The 16157-nt window shown below is 35.0% G+C and overlaps 1 protein-coding gene across 1 annotated transcript; it reads right to left on the bottom strand.

The window, feature by feature from the left end:
- Positions 1-12554: 12554 nt before the first annotated feature.
- On the bottom strand, positions 12555-13007 carry LOC145994180 (uncharacterized). Its single transcript, XM_083130278.1, has one exon. The coding sequence runs from the start codon at positions 13005-13007 to the stop codon at positions 12555-12557; it is 453 nt and encodes a 150-aa protein (XP_082986404.1).
- Between the last annotated feature and the right edge of the window lie 3150 nt (positions 13008-16157).

The following is a 16157-nucleotide window of genomic DNA, read 5'->3' as shown; positions in this document are numbered from 1 at the left end:
ACTGGCTCCATGGGCGCCGAAAGGACGACACAAACAGGAAGATTTAGCTACGTGTGGCTAGAACTTTCTGCGTTAATTATTTTATGGTTCAGAAAAGATATCCCCATGCGTTTCAAATTCCAAGAACAGAATTCTATTGCTTGTCCCTTTTTCGGCGCGGGAATCAATGATATAGCGGTCCTTCTCACATGCACTCAACCCTCCTGCTAATGACCTGCCCTGCAAGTAGGGAAAGGCCACTTTCTGAAAATTCGGAGAAACATCGAAGCGGTCGGTTCATCTGTTGATTTGGTGGACAGTTGATATCTGTCAGTTTGAAGTAGGATTTGTTGTCCGAGCGGTGGTAAACTTCTGTAAACGCGAGAAGCTAGCATCACGAAGTGTTTGTGATCTCTTTTTCCTTCATCCCGAGTAAAATGTCGAACGAGAAGATGCCAGATTGTCTTCCTCTGGAAACAATGGATCAGGATCGACTGATCGACCAAATATCCAACATATTAGCATTCTAAAAGAGGGTCTGACTACCACACAAGATCCTGGGTTTGACTCCTAGGGTGGTTGATCTCATGTATAATGAAGAACAAACCACGTTTCAATTAAGGAAGGAAACTAGGTATGTAGCAATTGTTTTTACAGCCGTCTGCATGCTCTATAAGTATTATGTTACAAAATTTGTATATATTTCTGACTTTCTGTGATTTTTCTTCATTTAGCCTCCACCTGCAAATGCGGAAGCTGCTGCTGCTTAGCTGGGAAGGTTGGCTAGATATACAAATATAATTAATCCCTAGTCATACAGCGAATAATTCTCATAATATAATCATGAGTTATGGAGAAGCAAATAACTTATCAAGCATTTTCTGTTTCTATTTGTTGTGCAGTGGTTAACAAGGTGCATTACGATGCCAGGGGTCCTGGACTGGGCGTGTGTTTATTCATTATGATGGTCCTCTCATCAATTTCACATCACTCATTGTCATCTTCATCTTCACGATTAGCCAAAAAGTGTCAGAAAAGCGAAGTAAAATAAACCAAATCAATCATTTATATATTTCTATATTACGCCGCTTTTCTACCTCTTGGGTTAAATGCGACACTGAGGATGAATGATGAACCGAAGGAATGGCGATGGGACAGACATGATACAACCATACCGGTCCAATGTCCGAACCTTGGACCTCTGGTTTCGTAGCGTGTTATACTCAGTGGAATTGTTAGGAAGAAAAACTGTAAAAGTAGGGTGAAAAGAAGCAAAATTGTACGATGCATAAATAGCCATGTTTTGTTTTTCTAAAACCTTCCAATTATCGAGTTCGTGTTTCAAGTCCACTTTATGCACAGTAAGGCTAATCGGAGATCCGAACCACTATGTGCCTCCACCGGGTATCGAACCCGGGACCCCTTGATTGCAAGACGGCGACGCTACCACTGCGTCATCGAGGAGGCCGAGAAAAACTCACAATTAGTCAGTAAAATTAATATTCAGGGGCAAGGCCTGCGAAGAGTTCTTTCATTCGGTTGCACGTGGTCATCACATCGAGTCCCATAGTTTCGAGAGCAGAATTTGCTTCCATATCGCTTTCAAGTACTTCCCAAATTGTCCTCACAATGTTGGAACAGCACAGAAATTTTGGAACTAATACAAGCAGGCACATAACCAGGGAAGGGGCTCGGGGGCTGCAGTCCTTTCCCGAGATCTTACAAATATCTGATTTTAATAATGTGTAGTAGTAATTAAATTTACTTCATTAACAGGATTAAACATCTTGTATATGGTAAGTTGCAATATACCAAGAAATTCATCTTCAGGGAATTTACTCCTCCCCCCAACCTTTTCGTCTTTAGATGGCGGCTGCCGATGAGGGATAAGCCCCTTCCGAAATCAAATTCTGGCTACCGGCCTGACCACCAGCGATCGAACCTTGAACCTTTCGATTGATTGATTAATTGAACTGGTGTTTTAAGTCCACTTTATGCACAGTAGGGCTAATCGGGACTGGACCTAAATTTTAAAGTGAGATCCGAACAACTATGTGCCTCCATCGGGAATCGAACCCGGGCAGGTTGTTGAACCTGCCGAACCAAAGACGAGAGCGTAATCATTTGAGCGTGTGGGAACTTTGTTTTATCCAGTGCCATCATACAAATTCAGTTTTCCACACACAAATCTAACTAACTAACTAACTCTCTAGCCTTCTTAAACCCGAAGGTTCATGGCTGCAGCAACACAGGCCTTCCATGTTTCCCTATCTTGAGCAAGATCTATATACTCTTTTCCATCCCTACCGATTTCCCTTAGGTCCATCTCAACGTTGTCCCTCCATCTTCGTCTTGGCCTTCCTACAGGTCTCTTACCATCAGGTTTCCCAACAAGAATCCTGTAAACTCCTCTTACCTCTCCCATTCGTGCCACATGGCCTGCCCACCTAAGTCTTCTTGATTTAATTATTCTAATAATATCTGGACATGAATACAAATTATGTAGTTCTAAATTATGTAACCTTCTCCACTCACCTGTCTCCTCATCCCTTTTAGGTCCAAAGATTTTCCTAAGGATCTTATTTTCAAATACTCTCAATTTATGTTCCTCTTTCAATGTAAGGGACCAAGTTTCACATCCATATAATACTACAGGCAAAATTACTGTTTTGTATATTTTAACTTTTAGCTTCTTAGATATTAAACGAGAAGACAAAAGTTTATGAAGAGAGAAGTAACATGCATTTCCTGAATTAAGCCTACTTTTTATTTCCTCTTTAATATAATTTTCATTTGTTAATATTACTCCTAAGTATTTGAATTTGGAAACTGGTTCAAACGAGTTGTTATCAATAATTAGATTTTGATTATTACCTAACACTTGGTTTCGGCCTGTAAGCATATATTTAGTTTTCTCTTTGTTAACTTCCAAACCTATCTCTTTAGCAGTTTTGAAAAATATTTTAGCATTATTCTTAATTGTATTCACATCATCCCCCAGTAAGTCTACATCATCTGCATATGCTAACAACTGAGTCACACCATTTAATTTTAGTCCTTCTTTAGTTTCTTTTACCTTCCTAACAGCATATTCTAAGGCAAAATTAAAGAGCAATGGAGATAATGCATCTCCTTGTTTTAACCCTTCATGAATTGTAAATTTGTCAGACATATTAATACCCACACGAATTTTACTTTCTGTTTCACTGGTGCATACTTTTATCATGCTAACAAGCTTCTTAGATATTCCAAACTCAACTAATATATTATATAGTTTATCTCTTTTGACTGAATCATATGCTTTTTTAAAATCAATGAATAGCTGATGGACATTTTGATTATATTCCCACTTTTTCTCAAGTGTCTGTCTGATGTGAAAAATTTGATCAGTAGTTGATCTGTTACGTTTAAATCCACATTGATAATCACCTATAATTTCATTAGCATATGGGGTTAGTCTTGTTAAAAGAATGTTAGATAATATTTGATATGTTGTTGAGAGTAGAGAAATTCCACGGTAATTATTGCAGTTCATTTTATCACCTTTTTTAAACACAGGAACAATTATGGATTCTTTCCACTGTTGAGGGATTTCTTCTTTATTCCATATTAAACAAATTAATTTATGAATTTGACATATTAATGAATTTCCACCATATTTAATTAACTCAGCTGGTATTAAATCAATGCCAGGTGCTTTGTTATTCTTTAGCCTTTTAATAGCATCTTTATCTTCAGTCAAGTTAGGTTCTGGAACTAAAGGTTCTGTTGTGTGTACTTCATTCACTTCTGATAAGATTAATTTTAAGAAATTAGACGTGTGCATAAAATTTCTTATCATAATTTCCCAAGTAAACAATCAGATGCCATAGAAGACTCGGGCCCGCCCTTGAACTAAGAGATACCGGATTCGATTCCGGTATGAATTGTATACATGAGATGCCTAGCTTGAACTCATTACACACACATTTCATATTTGCACTGTTGCCAATACTTGTAAACCTGGTTCCAGCACTTTAGATCTAAAACCACGGAAAAGGGTTTTATCTACTTCTCAATTTTTTTCCAGCAAATTTACAAATCTAAAGACTAATAACATTGTTCTTGGTGTATAAGCCATTAAGCTAATGAGTTCATTCTGCATTTAGTTTCCCGAATAATGGCTGTGTATTTCGCGAGAGTATATCCGTAGACTGTTGGGGGCTACAGAAGAAAATGATGTTCCTTTCCAATTTATTGATTGATTGAGTTGGTGTTTTAAGTCCACTTTATACACAGTAAGGCTAATCGGGACTGGTTCTATAGTGTAAAGTGGGATCCGAAGGCGACAATGCTACCATGCGCCACCGTGGAGGCCCTTGATCATTTTCTTTCCAAGACTATATATATATATACACACACATATATATAATGTATGTATACAGCATAGTTAATTTATAATAGTTTCATAGAAAAAATCTTACGTTTGGGCACCCCAAACTGATGAACCTAGCTACGTCCCTGGCTTGAGGTCATTTTTGTTGAAAATGTGGTGTTTTTGGATTCTCTCCGAAAATATGCCAGACATTCTCGATATGATTAATGCCTTGCTATTCGAGAGCTGTTTACATCCAGCGTGGGATGTTGTATAATAACCAGAGGTTGGTGTTGGTGGATGAGGGAGAGGGAAGAGAGAGGGGGAGAGAAATAAGGGGGTCTCTCTTTTTCTCTCTGTCATAAAGAAGGAAGAAGGGAGAGAAAGAGAGAGCGGGGCATCGAAGGAGAGAGAAAGAAAGGGGAGGAAAGGAATACTCTCTCTCTTTCTCTTGAGAGAGAAGCGGGGTGGGACTAACCCGGGACAGGGTATACCATCAAGAGAAGAAAGGAAAGGTTTCGAGCTTTGACCCCCCCCCCCAACCTTTCTTTATCTGTTTGCCTTTCTCTGTCGAAAGAAAGAGGGAGAGAGAGAGAGAGAGAGAGAGAGAGAGAGAGAGAGAGAGACAACTCCCCTCTCTTTTAAAAAAGAAAGAAGAAAAGGGGCAAGGGGCAAGGGGGCACACATTTCATTCTCTCCTTCTTTCTTTGTACTTCCCTCCCTCCTTCATTCCTCTTTTTCTCTCTGCAGGTGAGAGAAGGGGAGGAGTTTCTTCTTCCCTCTCACTTTTTCATATCTTCCTTTTCTTCCTTTTTCTTCTTCTTCGAGGAAGTTGGGGCAACCCTTTCTTCTTTTCTCTTTCTAGAAAGGGAAGAGGAGAGAAACGAAAGTAGAGAGATAGGGTGGTGTGGGGAGGGGGTGATCCTTGGTTCCTACTCCCATACCCCTACCCCTTCTTTCTCTCTCTTTTCTTTCTCTTTCCTCATCCTGACCCTCCCTTTCCTTCTCTCCTCCTCCTCTTCAAATCTTCTTCTTTCCCAGGATGTAGAGAGAAAGAGGAGAGAAGAGGAGGGGGTTTGAGGAAGGCCTGTAACTTCTCCTCCATTTTCTTCCCTTCTTCTTCAAGGGAGGGTTACGTGAGAGAGAAAAGGAAGTTACTGGTAGGGTGTGGTGGGTTCGGGAGGAGAGAAAAAAGGGGAAAGAGAGAGATAGATATATTTTATTTCTCTTGATTCCTTTCTTCTCTCTCTCCAAAGAAGAAAGGAGAGGGGAGGGGGTTGGTGGGAAGGGGGTTACGGGCGGGGATCTCTCTCTCTCTCTTTCTCTCTCATCTTGGAGGGAAGAAAAGAGAGGATAGAAGTGAAGAGAGACCCCAACCAACCCCTCCCCTACATCATTTGGGGGCAGGGGATCTTACTTCTTGCCTTTCTCTCCCTGAAGGAGAGGAGGAAAAAGAAGAAATTAAAGAAGGGAGGAAAGTGTCTTCCTTTTTCCTCTCTCGTCTTCTTTTCTCCTTCCTTCTCTGTTTTCCCCCAACCTCCCCGGCCCGCATTCCTCTCTCTTTTATTGAGGGCTGAATGTTTTGGGTTATCTACACAATTTTTTCAAGTAGCAACTTACACTCAACTCAATTAGTACTCCGGCAGTTCGTTTCTTTATACAGCATATTTGCTGAAGATACAATTCAACTTACAAGTATAACAATATACACTGTATAAAACACAACGTATTACTAATTTCGTTGGGGTGGTTGAATAACCGCGAAAGAGATTAAGCGCGAAAAAAGCACAACCGCGAAACGTAACACATGAAAGGAATAAGAGCGAAACGGAACAAGCGCGAACGGAATAAATGCGAAGGAACAAGCTCGAAAAGTTTAACCGCGAAACGGAATAAGCGCGAAAGGTTTAAGCGCGAAATGGAATAAGAAACCAAGTTTCCGAAACCAAAACTGAACACAGGAATAAGCGCGAAAGGAATAACAGCGAAACGGAATAAACGCGAAACCAAAATTCAACACCGGAATAAGCGCGAAAGGAACAACCGCGAAACGGAATAAGCGCGAAATGAAAATTCAAAACTGAAACAAGCGCGAAAGGAACAATTGCGAAACGGATGAAGCGCGAAAGGAATAAGAGCGAAAAGATTAAGCTCGAAACGGATTAACAGCGAAAATTTCACTTTCGCGCTTAATCCCTTTCGTGGTAGTTCTGGCGACCCATTTCGTTTGAACCTGTACAGTTTAGTTGTGTGCTAAATTAGATCCCCGAGTCATTTTTTTCTGGCGACGTTACAGGCTACATTGCGAGAATATAAAAGCTCTGACGTGATTAATTTTTCATTTGATTATTCTAGTTAACTTAATTTAAGCCCGCATCACACGGAACTGGATATCCAGTAGGTATGCCCTAGTTGGCGCTGGACTGGCTTCCCATTTGCTAGTTTTCGCCATACACGATACTTATCAGCGTACTTGTCGATAGACTTTTGTTCCCATACGAGGGAGGTTACTACTATAGGGGGCCGATGAGGACACTTTTCAAAATATGTCATATATAGGATAAAAATCACCAAAAACATAAAGAGAAATATTCAAAATCAAGGTAAAAAGTATTAAAAAAATAAAATAAAATTTTTGTTATATTTTGTCACTTTCTAGAGCAGTACAAAAAATAACCAAAAACATAAAGAGAAATATCCAAAATCAGGACAAAAATTTAAAAAAAAACAAGCTAAAAATTCTGGCCGATGAGGACACTTTTCAAAATATGTCTTATATAGGATAAAAATCACCAAAAATATAAAGAGAAATATGCAAAATAAAGGTAAAAGTGTTTAAAAAACAAGGTAAAAATTCTGCTATATTTTTGTCATTTTCTAGAGCAGGCGCCAATAAACGTAAGGTAAAAACCCAAAATCAGGGCAAAAAGTGTTAAAAAACAAGGTAAAAATTCAGCTATATTTTTGTTATTTTCTGGAGAATTTTTATTTTTGGAGGAAACCGAAATATAAATGGCGTTGTTTATTATTGTATATTATCTGATTCCGCTTTGATCTTCTTATGAAACTTACACATACAGCCATTTGTTACACATATCCGATAAAAAAGTAATTAATTCATGCTTACAGTCACAACAAGAGCATTCTTGTCCATCATATTTTATATAGTGTTTTTCAATTTCTGAGACGGTGTCTGACTGATTTATTACAATTACACTTTCTACGTGAATTTTATTCTCTTCATCATATCCACCAGTAATCTTATAAGATAAGTATAAAGGTAAACAATTATTTAATAACCATAAGGAATCGTGTCAAAAACACCATCTTTTTCCGGTAAGATCACCCGTTTATCGTATTCCAATTTAAATTTCTTTTGAATTGTTTTGTTAACCAAAGTATGGGTTTTTCTGCTTTTTGTAATTTGGTTATATTCTAAAATAATTTTATCAATTTCTTTATTTAAAATCTTTATCATTTCAGCCATATTTAATTTCTGAGAGTTTATGTAGTTTAATGTGAATCCTTTAATTTTGCACACAACTTTATTTTTTGATGTTTTATATGCATAGCTCTTTGGTCCTGTAGATATGAATTCTATTATGTAATCACCGCTTAATTCGTCTGTCCATTCTCCAAGCATGCAACCTGTTTTTACAGTGTTTGTACCATCATCAATGTATATAATAGAGTCAGTATCGTAATAAACTACTTTGTCACCTAGTTTGTCAAGCATATCATATAATCTCAATCTAGAATATGAGGTTGTAAATAATGCAATCAATATGTTTGTTTTAGTAGGATCTTCCAACCACTCATCTTTTGTTTGATATCTAACCTCAATCATGTTATTGTTGATTAATGAAAGGTTAATACATTCCAGTTTAGGATTCAATAATATATCATACAGATCTTTTGCTGAGTTGATATAATCTGTTGTTTCCATTTTTCTACGTTGACCAAATTTACCGTAAAATGCGTTCAAAAGTAGTTTAGCCATGGCGCGTAACACTGGATTAGGTTTAATGTTATTAATATCCAATTCGATACCTAATCTATTTTTTACATCTTCGACATACAATTCTTTATTGCTGTAATCATTTTCCCACTCGCTGGTTTCTAATTTTATTTTTAAGAATTTTGAAATGTAACTTTTAAACAGATTGGTGCTTTTTTTTCTTAAAGTGCCAGACTTCATATATTTTAGTTAACTTGTATCCCATTTCAAGTGCTTTATTAATTTCAGGTGTACTCCATGTACCAGTAAATCTACGTTCAATGTCTGTGTGATTGCATTCACGATTTTTTGAATGAGAGCATATACCGCATAATGGAAATATTAATTTTTCTTCTTTAATAGGTAGTACAGGATGATATAACTTTCTTGGTGGTTGTACCTTGCATTTAATTAATCCAAACCAATTCGAATCGTAATTTTGAGGATGTAATATTTTTACTGGATGACCAACAGGAAACTTGTCATAGAACATAACTGTTGGATACAAACTACAAATATCTATATATTTTAACTTTTTTCCACGAACGTGTAATTTACTTGCATTTGTTCGTCCACCGAAATAAGCATCCCTAGGGGTGATTGGTGTTACTATATCGTTTATTTTATGTTTAAGTTTTTTGTATCTAGGTTCCCAATCACACTCCCACATTTCTATAACATTGTACCCTTTATCTTTTAATTGCTGAGTAAACCGTTTTGTTTTTTCATGAAGGTCACCCATGCTTTCTTGCTTTTTGTTGTTAATTATATCATCTTTGTAACAGTTGGGACAACCATGCCAGAAGCACCCATGGAACTGATAAACTGTGATGGTTGTTTTATCAAAGCCATCAACCTTCCGTCCTAGTATAGTTTCTTCCCCACCGTTTAAAGCGTGTTTTATATTGTCCCCAAATGTTCTAAGCCATGATATAGACTTTCTACTATAGGTTTCATGGTTGCTATCTTTTAATACAGCTATGGTATCGGATTTTATATGATGGTATCTAAACTCAGCCATTGCCACACTTGAGATTATTATATATTGAAATGGATCGATGTTACACGTATCTAGAAATGTTTGTCTAAGTTTTATAACTGCTTGAGTAAGTATGTCTACATCTGACTCACAATACTCACTCATTTCTTTTTGAAAGTCAAATATGTAATTCTCTTCAGCTCGTTCATCATGCCACTGTAAAAAGTGATTTCTTGTATGCCAATGTTTACAAGTCGCATCTGGGTTGCATTTACTGCATTTTTTCATAGTGCTCTCTCCATAATATTCAATATTCGGTATTGGTCCCATATACGTCTGGTTTTTCGTTGTGTTGAAGAAGTGAGGAAAGTATCCTTTTTTTAACTCGGCTAATTCAAATGTTTCTGGGAATGTACTCAATGGTTGTGAGATAAAGTTGTAGCTATCTATGAATCGCATATTTGCATTACTAAGAATCATGGACATGATTTGGCAACCTTTATAAATTGTGAACGGTTTGTATCCATTTCGCATACAGTAGTTCATAACAAAATACCAATCATATGATCTAGCGTTGTGCGCTATAACTGTATAACCACGATGATCTTTAGATATTAACCACTTACAAAATTCATCGCTATCTTTGAAATGAATCTTTTGTCCATTTCCAAAAGCATACTCAGCAACCACATAATTGGGTTTGTGTTCTCCAGTTTCTTGGTTAGCCTCGAAATCAATTGTTATATATTTTTTGTATAAGTGCATGTAGGTTTTTGTAATGTATTCTCTTTACAAGTATCACATGTTTTCACTTTTGAAAGTGGAACCTTTAAGGTTGTGTAGTTTTTACATTCTTTACATTTGTACATATATCCATCTACTTTAGTTTTCTTTAAAGATTCAACATAACGATCCACAACTACTTCATCGTAATCAAAATCAGGATAATAGTTTTCTTGTATATATTCACGTGCAAGTTCATTAATTTCTTTTTTGGTATATTTAGTTACTATATGTACATTATTTGGTGAGCATTTTTCACATCCTTCTACGTAACAGTCATCATTTAATTTTCTTATACATTTTCCACCCTTACCTTTTTGCCACTGCATATAACACAGATGAGTTTTTGTTTCAACTTCTTTTTTACAATTTACACAAATTTCGTATCCACATTTATGCTCTTCATTTCTTTTACATATTTTATTACATTGTAAACATTTGTAAACTATTTGACATACCTTTTTTTGTGCTGCCTAAAACACTCTTCGTTGTAGCAATATCTATTGCAATCTTTGCAGTATATGGCAGATTTGTTACCAAGATGAGTAGGACCGCAACATGTTACACATAATGCTTTGCATTTATGATTTTTGTGTTTATAAGGTGTGTCGCATCGATCACAGTAATTTGACAGTCCTAAAAACGCACTCATTTTAGTAATCACGTGAAAGTGATTTTCAACTTTGTACAAGAATATAGTTATATCTCGTTCACCTATTCCTTTGTATATAATGGTGTTAAAGTTTTCGGCACACACAATTTTTATACACACGTTTTTAAGAAAGCGTTCAACTTTTCTAAAAGAACTTAGATCAAACGGCGCATCAGGATCGTGTCTAATTTTGTTGCATAGTTCTATTGCTAAATCTTTTTGTAGAGTTCGCCCCTTTCGTATATAAGCGATATCATTATTACTTAGTTCTCTGTCAAGTATAATGTTTGTCTTGTATGTCAATGCTGCAATAACAGCTCTCGGTCCACACAGGTTGTCGTTTGGATTTTTTATTTGCAGTATGCTCTGTTTTGTTCTAACATCTTCAGCAAGGTTTATTATTTTTATAGGTCTTCCACCAGTTGGCATTTTAACTATTTGAATATAGAATCTTGTATCTTCTAAAGCAATCTCATCATATTGTTCCATGATTTCGTTAAAATGGCTTACCAGAGCGCCATGGTTGATTGTTGTACTAAAACCTGTAGAGAAAGCTTTACTATGAAGCCTAGAATTTTCAATAACAACGTTTATTCTATCTACGCCTTCTCTAAACCCAACAACTGCTTTTCTTTTTTCAATAATTTGATTAATAATATCATGTAATGCAAAGAAATCTACATTATTGTTGTCACCTATTCTATAGCGAGCATCCGAAAAAAACTGTAAGCTCTCTATCATTTCCTTGTCTAACAGATTCTTCAATAGCTACAGTTATCATTGGATGCGTAATACTCATTAATATCAATTGGAGAGATATTAAATATATCCTCAACATCAACAGTGGATTGGTTTGCCGCCAAAGTATCATCTAATGGACGTGATATGTTAAATATGTTGTTATACTCATTATCAGTTTGAGAACTTGGTGTAAATAGATCATCACTGTTTGCAATATCTGTAAATGGCAATTTTTCTAGTTGAGTTCTTATGTAGAACCGAAGGTCACTTTCTTTTTTATATTTGCTATATCCAGTAATTCCATTATCTCTAGCAAATTGTTTTAAATTATTTATACCCTTGGTAATATCTAACAAGTCAACTGGTTGTGGAAATTCTATATTACGTCTTGCAAATTGTTGTAAATCCAGCATATGTTTTATATAATACCTTAGTTCCTCGATTGTTTTATATTTGTTGCATCCAGTTATATTATGCTCTTTAGCAAACTTAACTAAATTACGTCTACCTTTTATATTATCCACAGCATGAGTGGAAGCCTCTTGTGTTAGTTGTTTTCTTATGTACTTTTTTAATCCGTTTATTGTTGTGCATCTGTTATACCCTTTGATACCATGCTGCTTAGCAATGTTTATTAGAGCACGCTTGGTTTTTATATTATCTAGATCCATAGTATTATTTATATTAGAAGTATTGTGTTGCACTATATTATTATTTAGTATCTCCATTTAATGCAAAAAAAATTTAGCAATGCATTTTTAACATACGTATAGTTTTTGTTTCTAGTTTATGTAATTGTACTAATAATTCATGCAGTCTAGATTTTTGGTGTCTCTTAAAATTAAGGTTTGATATATCTTTGTTGCATAAATCACAATACACTTTTTCAAGCCTTTTTTGATTAATTATTTTTTGGCAAACATGACACGTATATCCAAAACCATTTTTCACGCATTTATTTTTAATAAACTCTTTCTCATTGAGAGGTTTAACAGTCTTACAAATAGTGCATTTTCTTCCTTGCTCCATTTAATAGGGTAAAATTTTATCTTATATTAATACTGTACCCTTACTTCAATGTGTAGACATCTTTTTTAGGAACCCAACTGTTGTGTGAACTATCAAAACCAAGCCATTTAACATAGACCATATTTCCTTTTTTACGTAATACTTTCTCAACCAAGTATACATCGGGGTGTTTTGTTTTCTGTAGTTCTTGTTCATAAAATGTGCCGATGATTTGTTCGCCCTTAGAGTCCTTGAGATGATAATATGGTGGATCGCTTTTAAATACTTTTTCAATTGTAAATATCTCAGTAGACCAGTTGGCTGTGTATCCTTTCTCGAATATGCCTTTTATCTTACTAACACGTACATGATTACCAACATTAAATTTTGGATGACTCTTTGTTAGGGCCTCACTACGATACACACTGTTGTAGATCATCTCTTGCTTCTTTAAACTGACATCAACAGGTTTAATTTTGATAGTGCTATGTACTGTATGATTGTAGTCGTGCATTAATTTTGGTAATATGTCTATCCATTTATAATTTCCTTGCATGGAGAACTGTTTCCACATTTTTTCTTTAAGCGTTCTATTGAATCTTTCAACAACGGATGCTTTGATGTTTGTATAAGTAGAATAATGATTTATGTTGTATTTATTCATGAGCTTATTAAAGTTCTTGTTGTAGAACTCTTTGCCTTTATCGGTTTGAATATTATTTTGTTTTCGCTCATTCAATATGTGTTCGAACGCGTCGGTGACGTGCTTTCCAGTTTTATTTTTTAAAGGAATAGCCCAAGCATATTTAGAAAAGACGTCTATAATGGTTATCATGTACTTGCACCCTTTGTTGATTTTAGAAATTCCTTTAAGATTGCCAGAGTCCATTTCAACTAAATCAGCTTGCCAAACATCGTCTATTCCGTAAGTTAAAACTTTTCTTGTAGGGTAATTTTTTCTAGCTGGCTTATGTAGCTCATCAATGATCTGTTCCCGCTCACCAATGATCTGTTCCCTCTCATCAATGATCTGTTCCCTCTCATCAATGATCTGTTCCCTCTCACCTAAGTTTTTTTAAAAGTAGATTTTTTGGATCCACATACAGTACATTTTGATAGAGTATAAGACTTTCCATTTTTAGATTTTTTAGTAACAGAATTAATGCTGTTAGTTTTGTCTTTGCATTTAACGCAATATGATGTGATCATTTATTACGCAAAGAAATTACGTATTGAAATTATTCAATTATGCAAAGAAATTGCGTATTGAAATTACTCCATTATGCAAAGAAATTGCGTATTGAAATTATTCAATCATTGTATGAAGAACAATATAAACAACGGTATGCTCTTCCATTTCTGCTAGCCTATGTGGTTCAAAATGTAAAATATCACCCTTTTCAAATTGATATGAAAAATTTTCAATTATATTTGAATTTATAAAAGTATGAATATGAGCATCATGATCAGATTCAAAGTGGAATAGTTCTCCTTTGTATGGAAATTTGAATTGTGTAGTACCGTGAGTAAATTTGAATATACCCGGTTTATCACCTTTTAACTTACCAATTAAATTTATTTTATTAATTTTTGTATTTCGCATTATTAAATTATGGAGCTGGAAATTTACATTTGAAATTTTTGTATTCGTTTCATTAATTGAATTTATGAACTCAGAATAATCAATTTTTCGATAAATTTAATTCATTATTTCATTAATTTCATTTGTAATTTTTGTATCTACAAGATCAGTTACCACTGTATTCACAAGATCAGTTACCACTGTATTCACAAGATCAGTTACCACTGTATTTACAAGATCAGTTACCACTGTATTCACAACATCAGTTACCACTGTATTCACAACATCAGTCAACACCTGATCGTTTAATATTTTATCCTTAAATCTGTCAAAATCTTTCTTAAGTCTATTGATAGCAACATTCTTTGATGTGTTTCCATAAATATTAACTCCCATTTATATAAGGGATAAAAACATCTTCGATTTTTCTACATTCTGATAAAATCATCTTTGATTTTTCTACATTCTGATAAAATCTTTTATTTTATTTCTGTATTTCCCATCATCTCGTTTGCATGTGCGATCTATAGTAATAAAACCGTAATCCTGATTCCAACAATCACTACACAGAGAGCTAAATTCCTCAAAGCCAATGTCACCACCAACAAAGTCTTTGTGTATATGTTTTAAATTGGTTTCATCCTGCCTAAATATGCAAAGAAAATTAGCATTGTCCCTAATTAACTGTTTTGGTATCTTACTATACGTCTGCCCTAGATAAAACACATCAATCTGTTTATGTCTACCACGTGTGTAATAGTCTCTCACATTATCTTGGTTCTCCTGTATAAAATCATCAAAAATGACTATAGAATTGCTTTTACAATCATCAAGTGATACCACGTTTTCATTGCTATTACGGAATGTACATATATCTTCGCCTAATACTTGTTCAACTTTTTTAAACAGATTCTGTAAATACACGTACTCTGGTTGATTTAAACTTTTTGAGTATATGTACACATGTCTGTTCTTTTTATCCAACCACCCTGATGACAACAAAAAGTTATCTAGCATTAGAGTCGTCTTGCCACATTTCGATGGACCAACTATAATACACCTCATGTAATCATCATTTGGTAAATATTCACCATTTTTTCGATTCAATGATGATCTAGGTATAATGGTTTTGATATCCCAGTCCGTCATTTAATAGCACAAAATATTTTATATCGAACTGAAAATTATTCTTAATAAATGAAACCATCTGTTTCCGAAGCGAAGCTTGCAGAAGCGAATGTTGCAGAAGCGCATAAACTATTGCAATTACGAGATCAATTAATTGAAGAATTTAAAAGTATCAAAAGATCCAAAACAGGAATATATAACAAATACAAAAAACCAGATCAACCCATTATTGATGCTATTAATCACCTTGGAGATAAAATTGAAAAAGTTGTTGACAACACATCACTTGTTCCAGTAACAGATGCGAAGCATGCAGAAGCGAAGCTTGCACCAACACAAACACAAACACCAACAAAAACACAAACACCAGCACAAACACGTGTTAAGGCGTTAACTAATTATACCACAATGTCATTAGGCCCGATTGTTTCCAAATACCTAAACACTAGAAACGATAAGTCATTTGGGATAGTTGGTGGTAATGATGGTAAGAATTACATTGGTAATGCTGAAGTCACTTTTGACAACGATAATGTCATTATTAAAGGTACAAAATATAAAGCAAGTGAAGGACTAATGGCTTTGTTAACAATAAATGACATTCCAAATGATCTTGTAACACAAGAAGACGCCAAAAATTACGAAAACATATTATTTGAATCAGATGTAATTTATCAGAATAACGATCCTAATACTAAACATAGTAAATCAAGTAGATCAAAAAAATATATTACATTTATTAAACCCATATGGGATATAAGAATGAAAAATGCAGTAGTGGAAGTGGATTGCGCAAATACACAGGCTTGCCTAAAGAATATGTTTGGATGAATGATGTTAGAAAACTAGTAGACAGACTGTTTGTTATAATGGGTGAGGAAGAGGCAGGTAACGATAACTTTTATAACGAGAAAGCCAGCATTATGAAAATGTTTTGCGATACGCTAACTAATT

This window comes from Lepisma saccharinum, chromosome 10 (genome assembly GCF_977018435.1).
Source record: "Lepisma saccharinum chromosome 10, izLepSacc3.1, whole genome shotgun sequence".
In the NCBI taxonomy this organism is placed as follows: Eukaryota; Metazoa; Arthropoda; class Insecta; order Zygentoma; family Lepismatidae; genus Lepisma; species Lepisma saccharinum.
Note: the sequence above shows the minus strand (reverse complement) of the source record. Positions and strands in the feature narration are given on the sequence as shown.